The following is a 22,600-nucleotide window of genomic DNA, read 5'->3' as shown; positions in this document are numbered from 1 at the left end:
ATAAAGATACCAAGATGTTTTAAAAAATTCAAGAGAGAGAGAGAGAGAGAGAGAGAGAGAGAGAGAGAGAGAGAGAGAGAGAGAGAGAGAGAGAGAGAGAGAGAGAGAGAGAGAGAGAGAGAGAGAAAATCTAAGGTGCCCAGAATCATTACTTATTTCCTAAAAAGTAGCAAAATAAATATAAAATAAGCAGGTTAAGAAATTCTAAAATAGAGTAATCTTAAGATAATTTATGTGTAAAATGACTACAAAAAATATACCTACATTCCTTCATGAACACTTAAAACATGCAAAAATTGAGTAAAAACAACAGCAATAATATTGCTGTATTTGCATAAGCACTATGTATGTACAGTAATATTCCTCATCAACTCTAGAACTCCAATGGCTTTTGAACGTTTTCATAAGTTCTTTCATATACAATGACCAAAAGACACAAGGAGTTATGTGATATATATGTGACTTATAACAGCAATAAACTTGCAGATCCTCTCAATATTGCAGATCTCACTGTAATATAACTATGGCATTTTAAGAAAAAATGTAGGAAAACATGAATATTTCTTAACCCTTATAAGGAAATGCACTAACTAATTGTCATGACTCCAGTTGGACCTACTGCAAAAATATTTCTAAAAAATATATGGATCATCTTTACTAAGTTACACTTGATCAGATTTGAAAAAGAAAACATCTTGTCAGACCATGCAAGTAAAAACATACAAATTCATGTTTATACCTAATTTTTATGATTGACTGGATAAAAAAAAAAATTGAAAAAACAAACAAACAGTGACTGCCATATAGTGTATAAATAAGAATTCTTTGAAAAGAAAAGTAAGAAAGCTGAATATTCTCTAACTAAAATTGTTGCTCTTTCTAAGAAACAGTGTATAATTCCTAATTTGCTTACCAATTGTGGTGCTCTGACCAAATGAAAATAAACAATTTTTGTTTCTCATTTTGATAAAAAAAAAAAAAAAAAAAACATGTAAATAAACAAATAAACAGAACATGCATACCCACAACACAGTTTCTCATGATAACTTTTGCTTGAACATATTACTGGAACCATTATTTGAAAATTATTTATAAACTGTATGCTCTCTACCCCAATTGTGGTGCTCTGAACAAAAGAACATGGTGATTCATGAAAATGTGATTTCCTATAAATAATGAAGTCAGCTGTAACTGGCTCATGGACTTCAGTGAATATTATTTCACCAGTGAGATCTACAATCTGCTCAGCCAACAGCTACTGTATTCTCTCATCACACAATCTACAGGGATGCAACATGTCAAATTTACCTATGAAAGAAACCAGAAGAAAAACTAGTAATAACTATTACACACATGTAGAACGAGAGAATAAATGTAGCAGGACTCTTTATCAAATCCCACCATACATATTTAGTGTGAGTTAGAGGTACTATGGCCCTGTATATCACATATACATATGTTCATGAGTTAATATTTCATAAACAGACCTTGTGGGTCGCCCTGGTGTCACAGCCTTTACCTAGGAAGGAAAGAGCATCGCCAGCAAGAAGCTCGTCTTTCTTCCTCTAGATCTGATGACCAACAGACACTTAACTCAGACCCATAGACCTCGGAGCCAGGTGTGCGTGAGTGAAAAATGGCACACTTTTACAAAACAACTAGTTCGTGACTCCACGTGGCGTCATGTTCCTGTTTGAGGGTTAATACGTACACAAGGACATACCTGACATTTGTGTTTGAAAAGCTTTCTCAGGTAGCTCTGGTAGTTTGTGGCATTGACAGCCTTGCCTGGGAGGCAGCCCTGCACCAGGCGTACTGTCAACTCCACCAAGAGTGGGCTCCCAGTGTCCTCCAGGCCATCAGTCAGCAGAGCCTCCTCAAGCTCCTGTTACAACAAACACAGTCAGTTAGATATAAGTAGATAAAACACAGCCCCATTAGGTTTCTACAACAAACATAATTAGCACATAGATGGATATTATACTGACCAGAAACCTGTAGAAAAAAGTGTTACCTAGATTATTTACTATATACATAATTGGTGGTAAGAACACAACAGCTTGTGAGTGTACATACTTGTATAGAATATTTCTGGCAAATTGTAGCAAAAAAGTTACATGTTCTGAATTTAATCTTTGATGGATGGGAATTCAATTTTCTTTTCAATTATAAATGTAAGTATTATATTCATGACACATTTACATCTTTTATGAGTAATATTGTAAAGAACAATAAATAAAAAGAAGAAATTAGTTAAAATATGTGTAAGCAGTACTGTGAATTAGTAGGGCATGACAGCCAACTAACATAAATATACCTACTAGTATAAGGACCTTGACAGCCTCCTTAGGTCAAGGCATTTTTTCTTATTTTTTTTATACCATGTGGGCTTTTCATGAGAATTGATGAGCTAAAGGGGATACTTTTTGAGGTACTTCCTATCTTACAGCCCACCCGCTAGGAAACAATTGCCCTGAGTGAGATAGCCCAACCTACACTGGACCATGGACAGAATTCGAACCCGTGCGCTTAGAGACCCCTCGGACCCACAAAGCGCGTATGGTTCCACTATATAACGCCATTTGCCCCATGACACAGCTGGGCCACGATGAGAAATCTCTGGGTCTGTGATTGGAGCATTTTCTAAACCGTTGGAGTTAGCATAAGGAAGCCGTGAACAATGACGATACTGTGGCGGTGGTAATTCACCTCGGTCGCCTGCTGGTCACCCAGCCAGTCTTTCCCATTACGGAGCGAGCTCAGAGCTCATAAACCGATCTTCGGGTAAGACTGAGACCACAACACACTCCACACATCGGGAAAGCGAGGCCACAACCCCTCGAGTTACATCCCGTACCTATTTACTGCTAGGTGAACAGGGGCTACACATTAAGAGGCTTGCCCATTTGCCTCGCCGCGCCGGGACTCGAACCCGGGCCTCTTGATTGTGAGTCGAGCGTGCTAACCGTGCTACGCGGCGTGCGTAACTGTATGTTCGCTTTTACATGATGTATCGCCTAAAGGTAACACAAAACGTAACAGACAAATAAAAACAAGTCAACGATATCCGTAGAGTTTTCCAATGCTATACTCTGACTTAAACAGTTTCTTCACGTGATGTTACTTATCATAACGAGACATCCTTGTCTGACAAAACTGTCGCAAAAGTTATCTACCTCATCCTCAACATCCCGACTTAACGCCTGCATTCCTGTATGTTATCTATTAACGAGACCAACTACCATCAAACAAGCTGTAGGCTGTCAGCACCTGCAGAGAAAGTGTTGCTGAATAACAGGTAGTACTGTATTAGCAAACGATACTTCACTGCTGGTACTGTTACTACTACAACTAATCCTTGCTGCTGCTATTACTTATTACAACAACAACATAACTGTTAACCCCTACAGGAGAAATCTCAAAAAGAGTGAGAAATAGCGTTCCAGGGAGCACAACCCCTAGTCAGGTCCAGGACGACGCCCTGGTCGGGGATGTAGGGGACTTCGCTCCCCTACACCCCCTCCACTACAACAAAGCACGAGATAGATTTATATATAGCGATTGCTGATTGGCTGTAATCGACTTATCAGGTAAAGGCTTACAAACTGAAGGAAAGCGGACGTTTTATAATCCGAAAATTCGGTTTTACAATTTCTCTCAGAAAATATCATGAAAAATATTTGGGAAATATTTGAAAATAAGCGTTAATATTTAGAGGCAATGCGTGTAAGATTGAGATGGAGGTAAAATGCGTGAGTCTCACGTTTGGTGCGTAAGATCTGACAAGTATGCAATAACAGCTGCAACAACAAAAACAGAAACTATAACTATATACTATTACTACAAAAACTATTAACCCTTCGCCATAAGTTAGCATGATCATAGCTACCACCAGCATTACTACTATTGCTGCTACTTATAAAAACACCGCTACTACCGCACCAATACCATGCAGCTGCTGCTGCTGCTACTACTACTACTACTACTACTACTACTACTACTACTACTAGTAGTAGTAGTAGTACCACTTCAGTGCTAATACTACTAATTATAAGCAATAATCACGTATATTACACAGCTCCGTCGTGCTACTTCTAGTACTCCTACTCTCACATTAGCAATGCCAAGCAGGGCTGTCGCTGACCAAAAATGGAGCCCCAAGCAAATAAAGTTTTCGAGACCCCCCCCAGCCCTACCCAATCCCAAATATATATTAGGTACAGAATAACGCAAAATGCGTTTTCTGCCGCAAATTGGGGCCCCCTATGGATCGCGGGGTCCTACGCACTGCGCATGTTCTGCGTGTAGGCAGGGGCGGCCCTAATGCCAAGACTGCTCCCATCAATTCCTCATCCATGTGGCAAGCTTCAGGAAAAATAAGTTTGAAACAAATTCATAAGGATGGTGGTTTGCAATGCATCATCTCGGATACTTTTACGTCTGGCAGCGCGTGACAGCAGCGGGCACACTGGCACATTTCCTAGTCAGTTCCTAAGATGAGAAGCAATTACGTTGCTTGAGTTTGAGTTTGGAGACTTTATTCTCAGATTTCTCGTGTTAACGATTATGGTTTAAGTTAAGAGGGATCCTTCACCTTTGCTAGTAACCCTTTAGCACAAAAAGAGCGCTGATGAAAATCCAAAACAGATCCTCACCCATAAAGAAGTTTAAAATCTACACTAACTGAGCTCCAGATACGGCTTCTAAGATGCAATTTGTGTACACATAGGTACATGTTGCAAGATTTATAATATTATTACAATCAATTGCCATCAAAATACGCCTTTTTCCCCATATAAGCTATATGCATGGACAGTATTACTACAAATAATAACACATGTACCATACCAACCCTGAAAGCGTTTTGTGCATATTTATATCATCAAACGTCCATGGTATTGTGTCACAGTATATATCAATTAATATTATGTCAGTTCTATTTCTTTTCTTTTTTTCTCTTTCTTTAATGTTAATCTAAGTCACTCCGAATTTCTTGCTAAGAGAACCCAAAGATTTTTTTATTTTTATCTTCAAAACATTAGGGTCTTGGATATATAAACAATATTTTTAATTAAACCTTTCCTTTAGGTTCTCTAAAATTCCATCACACCAGCCAGCAATTCTACAACTTTTCTATTGTAATCTTACTTCTCTACCAAGTAACATCTATTGCTGGGACATTGGATGAACCTATCTGTCACACTCATGGTGCAATGGTTAAGGCTCTGAATCTTGAAAAATATCAGATATTCTTCTTGTCTTCCTTCTCTAGCTACCTGCAAACACTGTTCACACACTATGTCTTTGTAACACCCCAAAAGAAATCGCTAAAGAAGATCCACCGTAGCCTACATTATGTACGTACAACATACATATTTTCTGACGCAACGCTGCCACAGTGATGGATGACCAGAGGCAGCAGTAATTTTTGTGGTGCGTTCTTTACATAATTCAACTGTCACATTACTGCGGATATCCTTCTTCAGTTTCTTGTATTGCTTTGTCAGTGTCTCTAACCGTAAACTCAACCCTAGGAATCATCTTCGCTACTGGTTAACATTCTAAAACTGTTGTACTTCTAAGCACACAGATGTTCGTTCATCTTTGGAAGGTATTTCATCTTCTAGGTGGTGGTGGTGGTGGTGGTGGTGGTGGTGGTGGTGGTGGTGGTGGTGGTGGTGGTGGTAGTAGTAGTAGTAGTAGTAGTAGTAGTAGTAGTAGTAGTAGTAGTAGTAGTAGTAGTAGTAGTAGTAGTAGTGAAAAGAAAAGAAAAGAAAAGAAAAGAAAAGAAAAGAAAAGAAAAGAAAAGAAAAGAAAAGAAAGAAAAAGAAAAGAAGGAAAAAAGAAAAAAGATGAAGTTATTATTATTGTTATTATTATTATTATTATTATTATTATTATTATTATTATTATTATTATTATTATCATTATTATTATTATTATTATTATTATTACTATTATTATCCTCCAATGGAGGAGGTAGTAGAGACCTACCGAAACGATAATTTACTCCTAATGAGGTCTAATAGCATTAGTTCAGGGGGTGCTGTAAACTTTCCGTTAAAGCTAGTTATCATCCCGCTTCCCTTTGTGCCTCACAACTCAAGAGGACAGTCTCAGCTCTCTAAAGACAACTCTCCTTCACACAAAACTACATGCACTTACCACACACACATGTTCACTCTTCACTTAAAATCTAAAATAAAACATGGCGACTCCAAATCCAGCCTCGGAATTCCCTTCTGGGGAGGGGACCAAAAATGTCCCCATGTCGGACTGCTCTTTCGGTGACGACCAAAAACATCTTGACACCTCCCTCATTTTTTTCTTCATTAACTTCTGCAACATTCGCGGTCTTACATCTAATTTTCAATATGTACAACACCATCTCTCCTCTACTAAACCTCATCTTTTCTTCACCGAAACACAGCTGTCTCTTCCTTTCTACTTTCTCTATTCTCATTTTCGTTCTAAGGCTGAGTGTTGCGTCTATGTGCACAACGACTTAACTTACTCTCGTCCTCACGCTCTGGAATCTTCCGAGTTTTCCACCATTTAGCTTACACTAAACAGTCACTCTCTAACTAAATTCATCTGTGCTGTCTATCTCTCCCCTAACTCCTCTGGCTATAGTAAATTCTTTGACTATTTAACTTCCAAAGTGGAGTACATTCTCTATCCATTCGCGGAAATTTCCATCCTTGGAGATTTCAATATTTACCACCAACTTTGCCTTTCCTCTCCCTTCACTGACCACCCTGGTGAACTAGCATTCAACTTTGCTATCCTCCATGACCTACAGCAACTGGTGCAACACCCTACTCGTGTTCCTGACAATCTTGGAGGTACACCCAACATTCTTGATCTCTTCCTCACCTCTACAGTAATCCTTCAGCTTATGCTGTTACCCTATCTTCTCCGTTGGACTCCTTCGGTCACAATCTCATACCTGTATCTTTTCCTTTTCTCCAATCCCTCCTCAGGATCCCCTAAAGCGGAAGTGCCTCTGGTGTTTTGCCTTTGACAGATGAGAGACCTGAGGAGTTATTACGCTGATTTTTCCAGGAATGATTACTGCTTCCGTGTCAGAGACCCATTTCTTTGTGCTGAATGCATAACAGAGGTGATAGTGTCTGGCATGGAGGCGTACATTCCTCATTCTTTTTCTCAACCTAAACCTTCTAAACCTTGGTTTAGAGAGGTTGCCCACAAAAGGTACTTGAGTCTTTCATCTCCCGGAATCATGCCAAGTCTTGCCAAACACTCCTTCATGAATAGAAAATGTCAAAATCTTTCAAAATCTAACTCCCCTCGAGACTTCTGCATGGCATCTGGCCAAAAGCATCCCCAATAACTTAACTTCTTCATCTTTCCCTCCTTTATTTCTTCTTGAAGGCACCACTGCCATCTCATCTGTCTCTAAAGCTGAACTCATCTTTCAAACCTTTGCTAACAACTCCACCTTGGATGATTCTGGTCTTGTCCCTCCCTCTCCTCCTCCCTCTGACTATTTATACCTTCAATCAAAGTTCTTCGGAAAAATGCTTTCCATGCCCTCGCTTTCCTAAACCCTCGGAACGCTTATGGTCCTGATGGGGTCCCTCCTATTGTTTAAAAAAAAATGTGCTCCCGTGCTTGCACCTTGCCTGGCCAAACTTTTTCAAATGTGTCTATTGACTTCTACCTTTCTTTCTTTCAGGAAGTTTACCTACATTCAGCTTGCTCCTAAAAAGGGTGGCCGTTCTAATCCCTCAAACTACCGTCCTATAGCTTTAATCTCTTGCTTGTCTATAGTTTTTTTTTTTTTTATATATCCTCAAAAGGAAGATTCTTAAACATCTGACACTTCACAATCTTCTGTCTGATCGCCAGTATGGCTTCCGTTACGGTCGCTCTACTGGTGATCTTCTGACGTTGCTTACTGAGTCTTGGTCATCCTATTTCAGAGACTTCGGTGAAACTTTTGCTATCACGTTAGACATATCAAAAGCTTTTGATAGAGTCTGGCACAAAGTATGGATCGACCGATTATCGGCGCCGATATTAAGCATTTAGACGCATTGGACATTTTTTTTTTTCTTTATTCGACGGCCGATAAGAGAGAAACTTAAAATTGGGTTATTTTGGCATTGATGCAGCCGCGCCTCTCTGTCTGCTGTCAACACTGTCTCCAGCATTGTCCCACACACAGCACCATCTGATTGGTTACAAGCAGAGCCACAATAACAGCCAATCAGCAGTGAAAACTGTGCATGCACAGTGCTTACACACATGGTGCAGATACACACACGGTGGAGAGCAAGGAACATGTAAGGAGAAAGTTGTGGTGTGGGTTAAAAGTTTGGATGACAGCGGCGATGCTGCCATCTGTCAGTAGCGAGCAGTTTCATAAAAAACGTTTTCAGGAGTAACTTATGAAGATTTTTCCCATACTCTTACCCCTCCCATTCCTATTCTTTCCTTCTATTCTCTCGTGTTAATAATCTTATAAGGCAAATAAAACATGTTTATATATATATATATATATATATATATATATATATATATATATATATATATATATATATATATATATACACACACACACACATAAACAGTAAATGAATATCGGCTCCAAATATCGGTTATCGGCATCCTTGACTACTAATAATCGGTATCTGTATTGGCCCTGAAAAAACATATTGGTCGATCTCTAGCACAAAGCTGATTTCAAAACTGCCCTCCTACGGTTTCTATCCTTCTCTCTGCAATTTTACCTCAAGTGTCCTTTCCGACCGTTCTATTGCCGCCGTGGTAGACGGCCACTGTTCTTCTCCTAAATCTATTAACAGTGGTGTTTCTCAGGGTTCTGTTCTATCACCCACTCTCTTTCTATTATCAATTAATGATCTTCTTAACAAACTTCTTGCCCTATCAACTCCTATGCGAATGATACCACCCTACATCTTTCCACGTCCTTTCAGAGACGACCAACCCTTCAGGAAGTCAACAGGGACGCCACAGAACGCCTGACTTTTGATCTTTCTAAGATTTCTGATTTAGGCAGAGAAAACTTAGTAGTGTTCAATGCCTCAAAAACTCAATTCCTCCATCTATCAACTCGATACAATCTTCCAGACAACTATTCCCTCTTCTTCCTCTTTAATGCTAGAGTTAGCCAGTATTTTCAATCATTCATACCTTTCTCTGGTAAACTCTGGAACTCCCTGCATACTTCTGTATTTCCATTTTCCTATGACTTGACTTCTTTTAAGAAGAAGGTTGTAAAACATTTATCCATGTTTCCTGGCAACTCCTCTTTTATCTTTTAGGAGACTTATAGTTTGTGGGCCTTTTTTTTAATATTTTGTTGCCCTTGGTAAGCTTCCCTCTTGTAGTAGTAGTAGTAGTAGTAGTAGTAGTAGTAGTAGTAGTAGTAGTAGTAGTAGTAGTAGTAGTAGTAGTGATATTTGATAAAGTTAACAAGTCAACAGGATATTATAATTACAGGTAAATTCTTTTAAAACACACACACACACACACACACACACACACACACACACACACACACACACACACACACACACACACACACACGCAAATCAACAGAAACTCACACAACCCTTCTCCCCTCCCCTACCACCCAGCAAGCCATCTCTGATAAAGAGCAGAGCGTCTCATTACAAAGGAACAACATAGCACAACACAACACGCCTTCTGTTGTACACGATTTATTTAAGGAGTGGCGCTGTGCATGGCAAGGAGCAGCCCGGCCAGTGTGAACACCTGCTGGCAAAGGGAATGGCCAATTAGGGGTAAAATATAAGGTATCTATATGAAATGACTGCATCATTCTTCGTGGATAGATGTTAAGTATTCATGACAGACAACATGAACCTGTAAAAGCATATAGAGTAAAAAGGAAATTGTGCTCTATTTTCAATATTTTGTCCCTTCCTTTTTTCTCTTCTTTATGTGCTTGTTTCTCTTACTTTATGTAACCTTTAGCTAGTCTCCTTTACCAGAAAAAATGGAATTACTGAGAAAATCATTGAAATTAAGGTATGCCATGTAATCCTGATGGAATGTCATTACTAAACTTTGCCTTCCTTTCATTCTGGACACCCGCCATCAGAAAACCTGGCTGGTGGCGCCAGCAAAACACGAGTTTCTGCTTTTGTGAGGCAGACGACTCGGCCTCCTCGACATCTCGATATACCAGGCCCTCTTGAGCGTCCACAACACTGCATAAGGCTTTCTTTCTTTCACCCCTATTCTGTTCACATCCACCTCTTTAATGTAAGAGTTAACCAGTACTCTTAATCCTTCATCCCTTCAGATAAACTCTGCAGCTCCCGCTGCCTGCTTCTGTATTTCCATTTACCTATGACCTGAACTCATTTGCGAGAAAGGTTTCAAGACATTTATCCCATTCTTTTGGCTAACTCAGTCGAACATGTTCAGGAACTGGTATCCCAGTGGGCCTTTTTGTTTGATCGTTTTTGTTGCCCTTGGCCAAATTTTCCCTTTTACATAAAAAAAATAAAATAAAATAAACCTTCTAATCCAAGACAGAGACGAACAGAGGGAAGTCAGTGAACCTTGATAACAAAGCAAGGTACAGCGAAATCGATCTTTCTCCACGGATTCAGATGACCATCTGATGACAGCGCCAGTTTTATTACTAACAACCAATGATCTCTTTTGTTTTGTTTTAACTGCTGCAATACTTCGCGTTCAGTATTGCAATTAATGAAAAGAAGAGTGCACGGAGAGTTCTACCATGTTTTGTTTGTTAAGGTTTATTATACAAAGTATACATTTATATCACAAAAAATAATATATAGTACAATGCGGCATCGGTTCGCCATATTAGGTTTCCATTACATGTCTCGATGTAATTTGGAATAAATGATGAATGCTAAAAATTATATGTCTAATTAAATTTCTAATCATAAAAAAGGGGAACCTTCTACAATAAATATGAAAGAGCAAGCGTTTTCCCTGGCGAACTAAAACTAAGAATAATTAAATCCCATTAAAATTGAAAAATGTATATTTTTTTCAAGCGAATTGTTAGTTAGGACGACGTGAGATCTTAAGGCGAACAATAATGTGAGCTGCGTCTGGAAAAAGGGTACATATATTCTATCAACACTTCTCACGAGCTACAAAAAAAAAAGTAGTCAAGTATTTATGGATCTTTTTTCCCTACTGATGAAGCACAACTTTTGTCACACTGCCCTTACAATCATGATAACATCCTTCAAAGCCTCAACTACTTCCTCTACCAACTGTTGGACGTCTGCAAACCTTAACGTGTACCAGCGTAATCTGATAACCTTGTACAGGCTTACTGAATACTACACACACACACACACACACACACACACACACACACACACACACACACACACACACACACACACACACACACACACACACACACACACACACACACACACACACACAGTTATGTGAGCCTATTTGCAGACGATGCAAAATTGTTAAGAAAAGTGAGATGTGACAAAGATTGCGAACTACTCCAGGAAGACTTGGACAGAATATGGAAATGGAGCTGTACATGGCAAATGGAGTTCAACACGACAAAATGCAAGAAAATAGAGTTTGGCAAGAGTGAAAGAAGAATCAGGAGTATGTACAAGATAGGAAATGAAGACATAAAAACCAGTCATGAAGAAAAAGACCTTGGGGTGACAATTACCAATGACCTATCGCCAGAGAGACATATAAACAAAATAATTGGAGAAGTATTGAACTTATTGAGGAACATAAGAGTGGCGTTCGTATATTTAGATGAAGAAATGATGAAGAAAATAATTACTGCAATGATAAGACCGAGGCTTGAATATGCAACAATACAGTGGGCTCGAACTTAAAGAAACACATAAGGAAACTAGAGAAAGTACAGAGGGCTGCAACGAAAATGGTGCCTGACTTAAGAGATTTGACTTATGAAGACAGACTGAAAAGAATGCAACTTCCGACCCTGGAAAACAGAAGAAAGGGAGACCTGATAGCAATATACAGAGTGATGATTGGCATGGAAAAATGGATAGGGAAGATCTGTGTATGTGGAATGAAAGAATGTCGAGAGGGCATGGGAAAAAACTAAAAATGGCCACTTATAGGAGAGATGTGAAAAAATATAGCTTCCCTCATAGAAGGGTGGAAGCATGGAATAGTTTAGACGTGGAAGTGGTCAACGCAAGGAATATTCATGATTTTAAGAAAAAGCTGGACATTAATAGATATGGAGACGGGACAACACGAGCATAGCTCTTTTCCCGTATGTTACAATTAGGTAAATACAATTAGGTAAATATACACACACACACACACACACACACTCACCATATATTATGCTCTCAGTAACTTATAGACTACTTATGCATTTGTGTTGAAAGTTATATTCATCAAGGGTAGTAGTAGTAGTAGTAGTAGTAGTAGTAGTAGTAGTAGTAGTAGTAGTAGTAGTAGTAGTAGTATTGTAAAAAGTATAATAAGAAACCGAAGAATCTTGAGAGAGAGAGAGAGAGAGAGAGAGAGAGAGAGAGAGAGAGAGAGAGAGAGAGAGAGAGAGAGAGAGAGAGAGAGAGAGAGAGAGAGAGCACACAGAGAGAGAGAGACACACACACACACACACACACACACACACACACACACACACACACACACACACACACACACACACACACACACACACACACACACACACACACGTAAAAGCGTCACTCACCTCGATATCAAAGTCAAGAAGATCGAATGCAGCCCTGAAGAGTGAGCAAAAATGGGCAATACTCGGTAACTCCCACCATGACTGGATATCTGAAACAACACAAACGCTGACGTCAGTACCATTGGCTTGAAAGAACAAAAATTAGAACAAAAAATGCACATGGATGGCAGAGAGAGAGAGAGAGAGAGAGAGAGAGAGAGAGAGAGAGAGAGAGAGAGAGAGAGAATCAACACAACCGTAGCCTCTTCATCTCAAGTCTGTACGCTTCCTTGCCTCCCTTCCCCTTTAAAACCGTAGCCCTGTGAAGCCTCGGCCCCGCTGCTACGAGTGTTTATTCACGGAGAGCCAAGCCACGACATCCCTGCCAGCCAGTCTGTCATTTAACACTGGCCCTCTGCTGCATTTCGCCCACGCTGCGCTAATGCCCTTCCGCTGCTAGTGACTTGTTGCTTTCATGTGGGCAGAAGGTTTTTTTATATTTTTATTTTTTTTATTTATTTATTTTTTTTTTATTTATTTATTTATTTATTTATTTTATTTTTTTATTTATTTATTTATTTTTTTTTTTTTTTTGAGAGAGAGAGAGAGAGAACTGGCCACGGGCAACAAAACTGATGAAACAAATAAGCCCATTGTAATACATTACCTATTGTCTTAATCATAGTGCGGTGAGGTGACAGTGAAGCTGAAGAGAGGTGGCTGGGATAGGGGTACTCATGACACGCTCTTTCGTATCCTTAACCCTTTCACTAAGATACGAAATAATCAATGATACCATAAGCAATGCATAAAATTCTAATGGCATCTACAAAAAAGAAAGGCATTAAAAAGAACAGATTTTGCAAGTTCTACCTACTCAGTGTTAAGTTAGATTAGTTTGAAATTAAAGGTTGGAGACTGCTGTGGGATAAGTAAAGATGACTCAGAGTGAATGTTGATTAGGGAAAAATGTATCAAAAAAAAAAAAAAAAAAAAAAGTGTATCCGTTTCGGCGTCTGATCTCGATAATTTAGCCTCGAGTGGTTAGTGGTAGTTAGTATGGTTTATAGAGAAGCGTTTTCGTGATTCCAGTGATGGCTTAACAATATTGTCCTGTCACCGCGTAAAACACCAGTGAGAACTCGATTCAATTATGTGTGTACACTTTTCAAATTGTTATGTGAACCTGAACAGTTTAATGAATCCTTTCGCTGCTGCCTGACTTTTTTTTTTTCTAATTACTACGACCTCTGATGCTTATTCTTTTTATTCTAATTCTGCACCAGCTTTCAAACTAGCTAGAAATTGTCTAATGTGCTCTTTTTTTTATTTTCTTTCTTGTAGACGCTGAAAAGATCCCATGCATTGTTTGTTAGTCCTGTGAGTTGCGGCATATCACAGTGAAAAGATTAAGAAAACAGGGTCATGTCTCTTCATAGATAGTGAAGGAAAAGGCTTCCACTTCCTTCCCTCCCTCACTTATTCAACCAGGATAAAGATGGACACTTACAGCTCGATTTACATTTACCACTTTCACCATTAGTCATCAAGTACGCAGCTATCCATTCATTCCCTAAGCATTGAGAGAGAGAGAGAGAGAGAGAGAGAGAGAGAGAGAGAGAGAGAGAGAGAGAGAGAGAGAGAGAGAGAGAGAGAGAGAGAGAGAGAGAGAGAATCATTATAAAGGGGGCGAAGAGAAAGAGAAAAGTCGACATTGTGAATAAAATGATAAACAAGAATAAGAGAAGAAATGAAGAAGAGTGAATATACGCAATGCTAGTGAACGAAGGATGAACTGTTGTGTGTCCATCTAAAGCACAATATAGATTCAGGAGACGAGATTAAAGAAAAGACAAAAACCTTGTTGTATTGCTCAGCTGAGACGCAAAAGGCTGCCAATAACAAACAGGACAAGAACAAAGAGAAAAGTAAAGAAAACCACCTGTCAATACAACGCAACACAAGAACAAAAGAAGGAAAAAATGGAAGAGTCGGCACAGTATTGTCAGGCGGAAATACCAAGTGTCGATAAAGATGAAGAAGAAGTGGATGATGAAGAAGAAGAAGAAGAAGAAGAAGAAGAAGAAGAAGAAGAAGAAGAAGAAGAAAGGAGAAGAAAAAGAGGAGGGGGAGGAGGAGACACAAAACAAAACAAAACAAAACAAAGAAAAACAGAAGGTTCTCGATCCAATGATATCGATAAAATATAAAGTAAGAGAAAAAGGAAAAAAAAGAAAAATAGAGGTCAATATCTTGTGCTAAGTCTCCCCTTGAAAAAAAAAAAAAGAAAAAGGTTTGTAAAATATAAATAATGACAAAAACTGACAAAATCAAAGGAAAACCAGTAACAGAGCCACCAGTGACGCACAAAACAGACAGACTAACATGAAACAGAATACGTATTGCTGTCATGTAAAAAAAAACACAGTAAAACAAAACCAACACTCGAATATAACCCATATAATATCGAGAGGGAGAGAGAGAGAGAGAGAGAGAGAGAGAGGCGCAGGGGGGGAGGGGGAGTACCGAGTGCAGTGACCCGACCCGGGAGTGACGCAGGTAATGGGGTGTGAGGCGCCGCGTGCACCGTGACCTCCGGGGCGTGGGAAGTGATATGTCAGGAAGGAAGGAAGGAAGGAAGGAAGGAAGGAAGGAAGGAAGGAAGGAAGGAAGGAAGGGAGGGAGGGAGGGGGAGGGAGGGAAATAAAGATGGGATGGGGCGGGCGGTGCAATGTTGTCAACTTACAGAGCCCAGTATGTGCCTACTAAATGTGACGTCACGACCCAACACCAGTCAGCAAGCCCGCCCGCCCGCCCACTGCCTCTGCCTGTCTGCCTGTGACGTCATTCAGCTTCCCACCCGCCCTCTCTCTCTCTCTCTCTCTCTCTCTCTCTCTCTCTCTCTCTCTCTCTCCTGGCACCCTGCCATCACCACCGCCACTGCCTTCTCTCCTTTATACAATCTTTTATCTTTTCTTCAATCTTTGTCGCTTTTCTCTTTCTGCTGCTGACTTCCGCGCTCTACCAAGTGCTGGGTGTGCTGTTTGTGTGTAGGAGAGAGAGAGAGAGAGAGAGAGAGAGAGAGAGAGAGAGAGAGAGAGAGAGAGAGAGAGAGAGAGAGAGAGAGAGAGAGATTACTGACATTACATTACAATGTGTGTGTGTGTGTGTGTGTGTGTGTGTGTGTGTGTGTGTGTGTGTGTGTGTGTGTGTGTGTGTGTGTGTGTGTGTGTGTGTAAACCAGCGCCTCACTCACTGGCAAGGAGAGCGGACAAAAGCACTCACATTATCATCACTACCACCACCATCACCACCACACTAAATACAAACCCAGACACACAATACCCATTCAAGACTCCTACGAGTGATGCACAGACACGAACAGGGCAAGACGTACCCACTAACCTCCCTTCATCACGTCTCTCCCTACACACACCACTTCGTACAAACACAGACATACAAACACACAAGGGTCGTATATACACACTTGAAGGTAGTGGGGTCACGCTGATGTGGTAAACAGTGAGTAGAGTAATCGTATAGGTAAGCTTGAGAACTACTACTACTGTTAATTCAATAACTACTACTACTACTGTACACTACTACTACTTCTACTACTCCATGTACTTGCTCCTGCTACTACTACTATTTCCATTACTGCTACTATTATTTACTACAACTAATATTACAGCTACTACTACTTCTACTTACTACTAATACTACTTCTACTGCTACTGCTGCTGCTACTACTACTACTACTACTACTACTACTACTACTACTACTACTACTACTACCATTACTACCATTACTACTACTGTCGACTGGTGTTTTGTCAGTGGTAGTGTTGCTGCTATTGTCGAGTGGCTCTTGAGTGTTCTCTACCAACCATCACGTACACTTACACTACCACCAGATTAACCCATTCTACGAGGTGTGTTGCCCAATGCATTACCTAACACTGGACTACGATATGTGTCAGTGGCAGCCACTTATAAACACCAGGTTCCCTCGATACACTAAAGGATCAGCCTGGCACGGAATAACACAGCCGCCAAGCAAACTAACACGTGATACTTATCTTTCTGTCCCGTCACGTTGCCAACACCGCGAGAGAAAAGCATGATTGTGATTGGTGACAGACACGGCACATCACTAATACATATAAGCTTGGAATATAATGTGAAGTTAAAAGTTCTGAGACACGCTGAGTGGCAATAGTGAGACACGTTAAGGAGTAGTGAGGAGGAAAGACAGATGACGGTATTTTGTTTAAGGCCAAATACAAGTGTACTGAAAGAGTTAAAAAAAATAAATAAAATAAAAAATAGACAAATGAAAGGAAAAGCACGTTGTAGGTGTCAGGTATAGTTGTGCTGATGAGAGAAGAAGAAAAATGAGGGTAGGGGTAAGTGTCGCTTATTCATTATTTTGAATTTTGTATTTTATTTAGGGTCATCAGTTAGTTACTGTTTCGTACCCTGGTGGAGGAGAGAGATAAGGCCTCTTTTTCGTTATCATTGTTGTTACTGTTATCATTATTATTATTACTATTATTATCATCATTATTATTATTGTAGTAGTATTGCAGTAGTACTAGTTGTTGTTGTTGTTGTTGTTGTTGTTGTTGTTGTTGTTGTTGTTGTTGTAGTAGCAGTAGCAGTAGCAGTAGCAGTAGCAGTAGCAGTAGCAGTAGCAGTAGCAACAACAGCATCAGCAGTTCATATTTTCTGTAGCCTTTCCAAAAAATCACCACCACCACCACCACCACCACCACCACCACCAATAACATCCAAAAAAACCGTCATTCAGATACAATTCTCCTTCAAACTCCGCTGCTATAGGGGAAAACAATCGAGGCTCTACAATTTCTAAATTATCCTTCCCTGCTCCCCTCTCTCCCCTTAGTAAGTGAAAATCTCTCTCTCTCTCTCTCTCTCTCTCTCTCTCTCTCTCTCTCTCTCTCTCTCTCTCTCGATACTATACCAGCGACCAATACTTGATCTTCTCTCTTCCTGTAACAAACACAAGAGACAGATTCACTCTGCTCCTCCTCCTCCTCCTCCTCCTCCTCCCTACAAACAGCATCCCAAGACCCTCATACAACCCCCAAATTGACACATGTACTGCACAAGGCCATAGGGGAGAGAGAAAGGGGAGAGGATGGGAGTGAGAGGAGGAGGAGGAGGAGGAGGAGGAGGAGGAGGAGGAGGAGGAGGAGGAGGAGGAGGAGGAGGAGGAGGAGGAGGAGGAGGAGGAGGAGGAGAGAGAGAGAGAGAGAGAGAGAGAGAGAGAGAGAGAGAGAGAGAGAGAGAGAGAGAGAGAGAGAGATTAGAAGTTATGGAAATACTAACTCTGCAGAATCTTTATTGCTCATTATCTCTCTCTCTCTCTCTCTCTCTCTCTCTCTCTCTCTCTCTCGCGTGAGGGTCAAGGACGTTAGCGTCGTAAAAACCGTAGCCAAGCACCTCTGGGATATGAGAGAGAGAGAGAGAGAGAGAGAGAGAGAGAGAGAGAGAGAGAGAGAGAGAGAGAGAGAGAGAGAGAGAGAGAGAGACGCTATCTCTTAGAAGAAAAACAAAGAAAAATCCTGAACTTGTACCGGCTCCAACTCAATCCTATAAGAGTTACTTAATTTACTTCTTTTTTTTTTCTTTCTTTTTTTTCTGCTGTTGTTGTTCATCGTCATGGTGTCTTGTTTTTCTTGGTGTTGCGTGCGCGGTGGCGATGCAACGCTCTCTCTCTTACACCAGCGATACTCTCCAAGGAGCAGTGTTCATTTCTGGCACGACACACACACACACACACACACACACACACACACACACACACACACACACACACACACACACACACACATTTCTTACTAAACGTTTCCAGTCTTACACACACACACACACAGAGAGAGAGAGAGAGAGAGAGAGAGAGAGAGAGAGAGAGAGAGAGAGAGAGAGAGAGAGAGAGAGAGAGAGAGAGAGAGAGAGAGAGAGAGAGAGAGAGAGAGAGAGGGAGGGGGGGTTGCAAATGGGCAAGCCTCTTAAGGTGTGGCCCCTGTTCACCTAGCAGTAAATAGGTACGGGATGAAAAGGCGCGGTTACACTAGTCACTGATACCCCTGGGCTGGGCGATTTAGCCTGGGCTAGGCGATTTAGTCGGGGCTGGACGATTTAGCCAGGGCTGGGCGCCCAGCCCTGGCTAAATCGCCCAGCCCAGGGCAAAGTTGCGTGGACGCGCTGGACCGTTTTCTCCCCAGCTCTAGGCCTGGGCACACCACTAGGAACTAAGAGACTTATATTATTCATGCAAACAACTAAACCCAAATTTTCCTAAATAATAAAATATCTAGATATTATATCACTATATACGCAATTTATTTATTTTCATGCATGATTAGTTATAATTAGCTGCACACAAATTATTAGAAAACATCATCCCTCGCTTGACCTGGGAAATCCTCAGATGTAAACAAACACACGCTGCAGCGCAAGGTTTTAAACATGTGTTCTGTTGAAAAGTCCATTGTGTGGCCACAAAAGGCCTTATATAATCTCCTAGAGAAGCCATCTTGAGGTCTGATGCGCTTTGTTTAGATCGGCGCACCAAGTATCAAGATCAAGATCAAAAGCGCCCAGGACTGGGGCTGGGCTGTGTGTAACCACTTGCCTTGTAAACCCAGGCATAAGGCTGGCCTCCGTCCCAGGCCCAAGGCTGGGCCCAGGGGTAGCAGTGGCTAGTGTAACCGTAGCTTAACTCGAGGGGTTGTGGCCTCTCTTTCCCGGTGTGTGTTGTGTGTTGATGTGGTCTCAGTCCTACCCGAAAATCGGTCTATGAGCTCTGAGCTCGCTCAGTAATGGGGAAGACTGGCTAGGTGACCAGCAGTCGACCGAGGTGAATTACACACACACACACACACACACACACACACACACACACACACACACACACACACACACACACACTGGTTTCACAAGCCAGAGGAACGGGGTTCGATTCCCCGGCCGGGTGGAGATATTTGGGTGTGTCTCCTTTCACGTGTAGCCCCTGTTCACCTAGCAGTGAGTAGGTACGGGATGTAAATCGAGGAGTTGTGACCTTGTTGTCCCGGTGTGTGGTGTGTGCCTGGTCTCAGGCCTATCCGAAGATCGGAAATAATGAGCTCTGAGCTCGTTCCGTAGGGTAACGTCTGGCTGTCTCGTCAGAGACTGCAGATCAAACAGTGAAACAGTGAAACACACACAGGATAGATAAACAAGAGGCAGTTCTTTAGGTAGTTTGTTCTCTGGTCGACTCAAGGTATGGCGCTTTGGTGAATGCAAAAAAGCTTGTATTGTTTGTTTAATGTATGTGTTCATGTATGAAATTTGTTTGTCTTGATGAATGTTGCCGTTTCTGTCTTTATCTTTCTTCTTTTCGTCCCCTTTTATCATACGTGTTTTTTTTTTTTTTTTTTCTTCATTCTTTTTTGTTATTACGATCTTAAGTTTTGTTATTCTTGTCATTTCTTTTCTATTCTCTCCCTGTTTGTATTTATCTTTTTTCCATAACCCATTAACTGTTTCTTTCTTTGCTTATGTCGTCTTCTTTATCAAAGCATCTTTCTCTTCGTGCTTCCTTTCCTTGTTGAGCTACTTCTTAAAATTATTCTTGATTTTTCCCTCTACTTTTTTTTTTTTTTTTCAATCTGCTATCTTTCTCCTCGTACTTTCTTTGCTTACTGAGTTACTTCTTTTAATGCTTCTTGATTTCTCCGTCACCTCTCCGTTCATTTTTTTTTTTATATTCTATCTTTCTCCTCGTACTTTCTTTCCTGAGTTACTTCTTTTAATGCATCTTGACTTATCCCTCACCTCTCCGTTCATTTTTTTTTTTTTTCATTCTTCTATATTTCTCCTCGTACAGTATTTTTTTTTCCTTATCGAGTTATTTGTTTTACTGCTTCTCGACTTTTATTCCCTATCCTTCCTCTTTTTAAGTCTCGACTGGAAGATATTTGGGTTTGCAATGGTGCTTTCCTGTTTAGCGTGGTATAAGTGGTATAAATCATTGGTTCTAATTTTCTGATATGCCACATAAAGTAACACTGGCGTCTTACCAAACACCTTTATAAGAGCCTCAAGTGGAAGGTATATGGGTTTGCAATGATGTTTTTATATTTATAGTGTGGATTCTACTTCTCTAGTATACCACATAAAGACACATTCTCAAACATTTCGTCTCACCAAATCTTTAACAGACCCCAATGGAAAATGTGTGGGTTTTCAAGGGTGTGTTCATCATTGCAATGTGTCACCTTAATGGACTTCACATCAGTAAGGGAAGCGACACTAGTAAGATTCGGATTAGTCATCTCTATCGTCTTTGAAAACTGACGTGAAAAGAGAATGAAGGGTTTAAGAGTGCGGGATTCGGTGACCGCTTCGTGTGTGGTGTGTGTGTGTGGTGGTGGTGGTGGTGGTGGTGGTGGGATGTTTGACGTAAAGATGGCTGAAAGAGGCGGCGGCTTTCCCTGTGCTGAGTGTCATCTCGTACAATTAATTGTCTGATTTATCTTTCTATTGAATTCTTTCCATTCATTTTCTTTTCCTTTTTTTTTTTTGTATGTGATTTGTTAAAGCTTTCTATTGTATTCAATCCATTCATCTTTTTTTTTTTTTTTTAGCATGTGATGAGTAAAAGTTGCCTTCAATGAATCGCCTTCCATTTGTCCTCTGCACCCTTACACACGTTTTCCTCTACGACTCTATTCATTTCAACGCTTCAGGTCTAACACCCATCTCTCTAGAATCCCCACGGTCTTTGCACTACTACATACACCTTATACTATATAGTATTTCCTATATACCATCGTTTCGCTCAAGGAATGTTGCGAGTCGAGAATCAAGGAAATATTCTGTGGACGCTTCCTTTATGCTAACTACACCTTTACTTATATTATTTTCTTTCCGTTTCTTCACTTACAATGCTCCGTGACGTCTGGCCTAACACATATCACTACAACATCTCCAGCTGTCTTCGTTCTGTTCAGCGAGTGCCGTATTTTGTGGATCAAGAATCGTCGTGAGGAGATCTGGTAGCGTGCGAAGAGCGAGTCAAGGGGTGCGATAAAGGCTGGCTGCATGTTATTGGTGGAAGTGGACGACGATGGACTGGGGATCAGCGGTACGTTGATAGCATAGAACAGTGTGGTGCAACGCAGAGGTCCAGGAAACCATGCCGAGAAAAGGGATCGGGAAGAGAGGGAGAGAGAGAGAGAGAGAGAGAGAGAGAGAGAGAGAGAGAGAGAGAGAGAGAGAGAGAGAGAGAGAGAGAGAGAGAGAGAGAGAGAGAGAGAGAGAGAGAGAGAGAGAGAGAGAGAGAGAGAGAAGTAATGAGTGGAATAGTTTATCAGTGCTTGGGTCCAGCGGTTCATTATATTTCTTAGGTGTTCAACAAAGCAATGAAAATCATGCAAGCAAGAGTTGTAATTAGCAGACAGATATAGACAGTAAGTAAGAACAGTAAGTGTCGAAAAATTATAAAGAGTGAAAAAGTACGAAAGAAAAATGTACCTTAAGATTAAAAATGTATTGGTAGGAAGAAAACAATAAGAAGGAAATACAAAGATAAAAATACCTTTGTAAGGGCTCAAGTATTGTATGAAGCTTGTTAACGAAAAGGATGAATAAACGGTTTTTATTTTTTTATTTTTTTATGCAGGAGAAGCCAGCCAAGGGCAACAAAACATATAGTTAAAAATAAAGGTCTACTTGAGAGCTGGTTCCCTAAAAGAAAAGAAAGGACATACACAAAATTAAGGAACAAATGTCTTGAAACCTCCCTCTTTGTATGAACAACCAATCAGCCAAACACGTGTATAGGTGAAAAAAAGGTGATGAAACATTGAC

General features: G+C 40.5%; 1 protein-coding gene across 4 annotated transcripts in view; it reads right to left on the bottom strand.

The window, feature by feature from the left end:
* LOC123520543 (trichohyalin-like) overlaps positions 1 to 22,600 on the bottom strand; it is a 121,471-nt gene that overhangs the window by 18,481 nt on the left and 80,390 nt on the right. For all 4 annotated transcript variants that reach the window (XM_045282902.1, XM_045282899.1, XM_045282900.1 and 1 more), the window contains 2 exons: positions 12,740 to 12,828; positions 1,724 to 1,885 (listed from right to left, as the gene is read on the bottom strand). In XM_045282902.1, the coding sequence (XP_045138837.1) occupies positions 1,724 to 1,885; positions 12,740 to 12,828 (251 nt within the window). The remainder of the gene's footprint in view (positions 1 to 1,723; positions 1,886 to 12,739; positions 12,829 to 22,600) is intronic.

The sequence above is a fragment of the Portunus trituberculatus genome, chromosome 47 (assembly GCF_017591435.1).
Source record: "Portunus trituberculatus isolate SZX2019 chromosome 47, ASM1759143v1, whole genome shotgun sequence".
Classification (NCBI taxonomy): Eukaryota; Metazoa; Arthropoda; class Malacostraca; order Decapoda; family Portunidae; genus Portunus; species Portunus trituberculatus.
This window is presented reverse-complemented; position numbering and strand designations above follow the sequence as displayed.